Genomic DNA, 6206 nt, shown 5'->3' on the forward strand with positions numbered 1-6206 from the left:
CGTATGGAGTCAGCTATTATGAGGGGGCATAGCTTTAAATTAAGGGGGGGGGGGTAGGTATAGGACAGATGGTACGGGTATGTTCTTTACTCAGCGAGTCGTGAGTTCATGGACTGCCCTGCCAGTAGCAGTGGTGGACTCTCCCTCATTATGGGCATTTAAGCAGGCATTGGATAGGCATATGGAGGATAGTGGGCTAGTGTAGGCTAGGTGGGCTTGGATCGGCGCAACATCGAGGGCCGAAGGGCCTGTACTGCGCTGTATTCTTCTATGTTCTATGTATATAAGATTGTGAATTAAAGCATGGGTCAAGCCCCATCTGGAGTCATATATGTACTTCTGAATGTCAATTCAAAGGAAGTTACAATTTCTGTTGAGAAGTAGACAGATAAGCAGCAAAATGTATCAGAAATGGGATTTCTCTTTCTCTGAACATCCCTGATATTATTATAAAGGGGGCTAGGCTTGTTGTTTCTAATTATTTTATATTATTTTGGTTTCAGATTTTATTAATGCAGCAAATGCATAGGTTTTAGGGAATGGCTCATATCTGTTTATATTATTACTTGCAAAGCAAAATAGTTTAGTCAATTTCTCAGACAAAGTATGACACCAATGTTGGCACCAAAGGAAGCATTAAAGCTGTTGGCTTTAAGGGCTGTCTCAATGTTGAATATTGGTGTCATAATAGACTTCTTCTAGCATGAAGACCTTGGGATAACCAGTCAACTTTATTTTGTTTACTTTGTCCAGTTGATTTGATGTCACAGAAGTGGAAAGTTCCCAAAAACAATGTCATAGCAAAGCTAATTTGTTCTTAGGTCATGGTGGGCTACCATAAAGAGAGTATACATTAATGATTTTTTGGTACCTGGTTGAAAAGCAAGAAAGTTCCATTAAAAATTCATTTTAATGCTGTATGCTAATAGTCTTTCCTGGTTCCCAAGTTTGCTTTATACCCTTGAATTAAAGAAAGCTTGTCTTTCCTTTCACAGCTGTTGCACAAAATATTGTAAATGTTGACGAACAAAAACTTGCTTTTATCCTGCATTTGTAACTTCATGGGTTCTCACAAAGCTCCTCGCAATTGATGAATGAGCTTTGAAATGGATTCTATAAGCAATCTTGCTGCTTATGTGTATAAACTTTTCTTTCATTTGTGGCACTTTGAGTTACCTCAACCCTCGCATGAAGATAGATGCTGATAAAGGTATTAGTGATGAAGGATTTGAACTAATTTAATCAAATCTGCGAAAATGATTTCAGGAGGTTTAAAGTGAAATCCAAGAGTGGAGGAGGGATTTGGAAAGGTAGTATATTTATGCAATGAAAAGTTGCACACCCTGCCTAATATGTGCAATAATTCACAGAAATGCTCAAAGTCAGCAGTTCCAGATTGGGACACTCAAGTGTTCTATGAACATGTAACAACAAAACCAAGATTAACAGTAACAATGCCAAAGAAATGTGGTTAAATGCTGCCTGAGCTTAAGAGATCAATGGTTTCACTTTTGATGATTATCATGATGATTATCTTTGTTTTTCTCCCTGACAACAGGAGGATGATTCTGAATGCGGCAGTGGCTCTCGTCTGAGCCCATCCTTATGGTCAATGATAGGGATTCAGCTGGTTCTCCTCTGGCTGCTAAGTAGTGCCAGACATTATCCATCATGACTGCAGAGAACGGACAGCCATCTCCGCTTTCTAGACCCACCACACTGTAGCCCTGGATTAAACTAGGGAATCTTTGTCCCCAAGCAGTAGAAGACTGACCATTTCCATATCCTGGTGTATCACTGTGTCAAAGATTCATTGTTGACTCTCCATATGAAGAATGGTCAAGGTGCTCCATTGACAAGTTTTTTTAAAAGAAAATGTTAAGTCATACAATGGTAGCAAATTGGATTGTCAATCCTGAAACGTGCCAGGCAACTATGGGAATGCTAATACATTTATACAAAGAAACAATTCATAAAAAGATCTAGATTTATTTATCATTAGGTTCATATTTTGTTTAGCTTACTTTGATCAAGATAAAAGGGTATTCTTTATTTATGGCTTACATTGACTGACTGTAGCTAATTTTAAAACAACTTACATGGGCTAGCGACATACAGGCACAATCAGCTATCCTATTGGTATAAAGCCAGAAAGCTTAGACATGACCATGTTGGGTACCAACCAGTAATTGCAATCTTTTTAAGGTTTTGATACACCAAAGTACACTGATTATTCTGTGGCTGTGTAATTATATTATTGTTAGCTATTCTGTTACCAAAGGATGCCTGTAACCCTCTCCTTCTCTCTCATTAAGCCATAACTCTATGCCTGATGCCCTTCATGTTTGCTGAAGCAAATGCATAATGATTGTTGTATCCCACACAAGGAATAGTGCTAAGGCTTGTGAATGAAAAAGCTGTTGTTGTGGCGATTGAATTTTGGACACTGATGCTTTTTTTGCATGAAGATTCTGCTACTATTTTCTCATTCAATTTTACTGTAGGAGTGTAGTTAATGTGCAAGAGCAACTGAGTGAACCAAATGTTGTTGATGTGAAATTTAGATAATATGATGTAATATAACTGTTTCACTTATAACAACTAAATGTTGTCAAACATACCTCTTTCAAAGTGCAGTGAGCAGGCTGAAAAGATGGGAATTTTACACAAAGGCAATTTCAAAATTTGGATTTTGTTTTCAACATTTGGGATTGAGTCAAGGGCTCTCATTAAAACTGTACCCCAATATAGCTGTGTAATTTCTGTAATACAAGAAAAACAAAACTTATATGAGGTCGTTGGTTGAATTACAAGAAAATTCCCAAAGGCAGCAAAACAATTTGAAGTAAAGCTGAAATTTGGTAGACAGTTGATTCTATAAGAAACTTCTATATTGGGACAATTGATTGTCGGGAATTAAATTTTACATCACGGCAAAATAGGAATTTTATATATTAAAAATTGTGATGTGGTCTAAGGAACCCGAAACATTATATGCCAACAAAATACAAAAAGTGTGCATTTTAGTTGAACAGTGTTTTGAGGTCATACAATCAACAATGTTCACTTCATTTATATTTCAGCCTGTCTTAGTGCACAATGTTTATTGATTGTGCATTAATCTTTTTGTTTAATTTTTGAGAATCATCCTCTGGTCTTGGTCGTAAATGGATGTAACTCTAAAGTATTTAAATTGGAGTGCATGCTTTGTCAACATTAGCCATCTGGGGCTAAACAGAGGGACATTTTCCTCAAAAAAAACAGTAAAATTACTAAAGAAGTTAAGCTGCATCAGTGAAAGGAATGAAGATGGCAGTGGATCATTAAATACTTTGGTTATCTCTGCCATCTACTTTTATTCAAAAAGAGAAATACACTAAGACTTTTGCATGATCAGTTCAGTATTTTGAAAAATATAAGTAATCCGATGTTAAAGTATGTGGAAACAGTATTGAAAATGTTTTGGACAAGTTGAGGAGGGTTTTGTTGTATGACCGACTGATATCTTTTTGAGTAAGGATTTCCGTTGAGAATCTGTCGATTGTGGTACCAAATTCAATGGATTCTGCAGCTTTTGTATCAGTGAGCCTTTTGCTGGCAGAAGTTTAGTTGTTAGTTTTCATTGATTCAGTATCAGATTAACAGGCAGTTTTCTCCACTTTAGGGCAAGGGCCAGGAATCTTGTCCGTTGCACTATTGAATATGGACTGCCCTGTGCTGTGACCTGGAGACTTGCTATGACATCTGATTTGTGGGTTTGCCAAAATGATACTGTAGCATGTGACCAATGCATTGTCTCACAGTCATGTTGTCCTTGTGAGGAGTGAGTCCACATTCAAGAACCTTTCAGAAATTGAAACACATGGAGAATTCTTCCCCGTAAATAAAACAATGCAAGTTCATCAGTGGACTATAGATGCTCTTCTACTTGTAACTTCACCTAGTCATCTCAAAGGGCAAACTTTTTGAACATTAATGAGCTATTTCATATCTGACCAGGCAGTATTATCCTCAGTCCACTTATCTATTGACTGCTTTTGCTGAAAATGTAACACTGATGCAGAACCCACCAGCAAACTGCCAGCATGTCAAGTAGCAGCAAGGACAAACAACAACTAAAAAGGTCCCCACTTTATTATTTGTTTCTCCTCTTTTCTCTTTACTACATATATGATTTCCCGATAGATAGTTCAGGCAGTTCCCTCTCTCTGAGGATACTGCTTTGTAACAATTATCAACAAGTGAGCATTCTGGGTTAATTTCTCCTCCCATTTGTTTTCTGCCATGGTGAAGTTGATGCTCTCCTTTAAGTGTGTATTCCTCAATGCAAATACTCCTTCTGAAATAATTAAAACTATTGTAAGACCAGAGGTAGCTTACTCCAATTTAAGTGCTGTCCTTGCATAGTTGATTGCTGTGTAAACCGGCCAACTTGCTGTCAACCTGGATTTGCCAATGAACTATAAAGAGAGAGAGCATGTGGGAGAAGCTATGGTGTAGCATTAACTTTATAACATCTAGCTATGAACATTTATGAATAATATTTTACGTAGAAAAGGAGCTTGCATCCTGTTTGTTAATTTTAGTGTCACAATTCAGAGATGATGTCATAAATATATTAAGATTTCAAAATTAATGCATTTTTCTCTTTTTATTCCATATTACCATATTAAGTTTGCTTTGTATGCAAATATGAAGAAACTCTACTCAATATTTTACAACCTGTGGAGAAATATTCAAATTTATGTGTCTCGTTTTCTGTTCAGTAACTTGCATTGTGTTACTGTAAATCAGGTATATTATACTGTGCTGAACACTGAGCCAGATTGGTTTAAGATTCTGGGAAACCACTGCTGCTCATAAGTTTGACGAATTGAACTGAGTACATTTTTGCAAAAAGTATTTTGCCACCATGCAATCGGACCATCCTCAGTTCATTAATTCTGATCCGTATGTTTATTGCCAAATGGAAATTCACAACAGATAAAGGAAATGGTTAGTATAGTCATTGCCAACGTAAACGTGCATGCATTTTCTTAAGGAATTGACTACTTTGGGATTCGCATTTACTTATCACTTTCAGGAAACCTAATTGGTATACACTGCTAAATTTCAAAAAAACAGTGTAAAATATAAAGCAAAGCTGCTTCCAGCCCTCCCTAATGTACAATTTGTCAGTTGTACAGAATTCTGTTATGAGATTTGGCCTGATTGTATTTATTATAAGGAACTATTAGATTGTAGATGCCTTTGCAGAAAGTTATGAGTGGTTTGGTTTTTGTTTTTATCACTTGTTTTGAAATGGGTTTGGAGAAATAGATTGATAGATGTACTTCCTCAGTTTTTTTATGATGGCTGTAATCCCAAGAGTAAATTGAATCTAGCCAAAAGCCTGATGTTAAGAATCTGAATCAATATGTGCTAAGAATATTGCTTCACAACCATTGTAATAGTTATCTTGATACTTGTAATCCTCTAACTCCAATCAGAATGAATGTACAGATCATTTCAGGTATTGAATAGTCAACCTGTAAAGACAAAAGGGTCACTCAATACAGATGTGAAGCACTTGAATGAGTTGGGTGCAATAATTCTGATCAGTTGTGAATGATCCAAATTCAGTAAAATAATTATTTTCTTATTCACAGAATAGTACTGAGAATATACATTCTTCTTCATGTGAGTTTTTGTTTTCCTTTCCATTATCAAGATAATAGGTGTTTTCCTGATGTCTTTATTCTGCTTTCCTGTCAGTAGAAACATATTACCATCTGTCACATTTTTAGTGATGGAAACAGCTAATGAGTGGTAACTTACCAGCATAAAAAATATTCTTTGGCATTGGGGCTACATGTGAGTCCCATGCCTGAAGTCCCATATAGTGTGTGTAGCTTATCTAGGGATTCTTAAACAACCAGGGATGGTAGGTGGGTTGTGCAGGCAGGAGAGCCAGAGTGTCTCAAGTTGTGGGTGGTAGCCAGCCTCACTAGGAGAAGTGAATGCTGTCACTGTAGGTAGAATACTGCAAATGAACCCCATAGAAATTTCAAAAAATTTTTCCAATCTCTTTGGCTACAGTTGTCAAGCCAGCCCCAAGCAGCAGGATTTGTAAACATCTGGAGCTCTTGGCTCTGGTGTGGAAGAAGTTAGGAAATTAAAAGAGATTTTACTGGCCTCCTGGGTTGGCATTTCCAACTGTCTCTTGG

General features: G+C 36.8%; 1 protein-coding gene across 10 annotated transcripts in view; it reads left to right on the forward strand.

Moving 5' to 3' along the window:
• Positions 1-5919, forward strand: part of LOC122561717 (voltage-dependent calcium channel subunit alpha-2/delta-1) — a 661591-nt gene extending 655672 nt beyond the window's left edge. For all 10 annotated transcript variants that reach the window (XM_043713760.1, XM_043713766.1, XM_043713767.1 and 7 more), the window contains one exon: positions 1559-5919. In XM_043713760.1, coding sequence (XP_043569695.1) covers positions 1559-1595 — 37 coding nt within the window. In that variant the 3' untranslated portion in view covers positions 1596-5919. The remainder of the gene's footprint in view (positions 1-1558) is intronic.
• Positions 5920-6206: the final 287 nt, after the last annotated feature.

The sequence above is a fragment of the Chiloscyllium plagiosum genome, chromosome 23, assembly GCF_004010195.1.
Source record: "Chiloscyllium plagiosum isolate BGI_BamShark_2017 chromosome 23, ASM401019v2, whole genome shotgun sequence".
Classification (NCBI taxonomy): Eukaryota; Metazoa; Chordata; class Chondrichthyes; order Orectolobiformes; family Hemiscylliidae; genus Chiloscyllium; species Chiloscyllium plagiosum.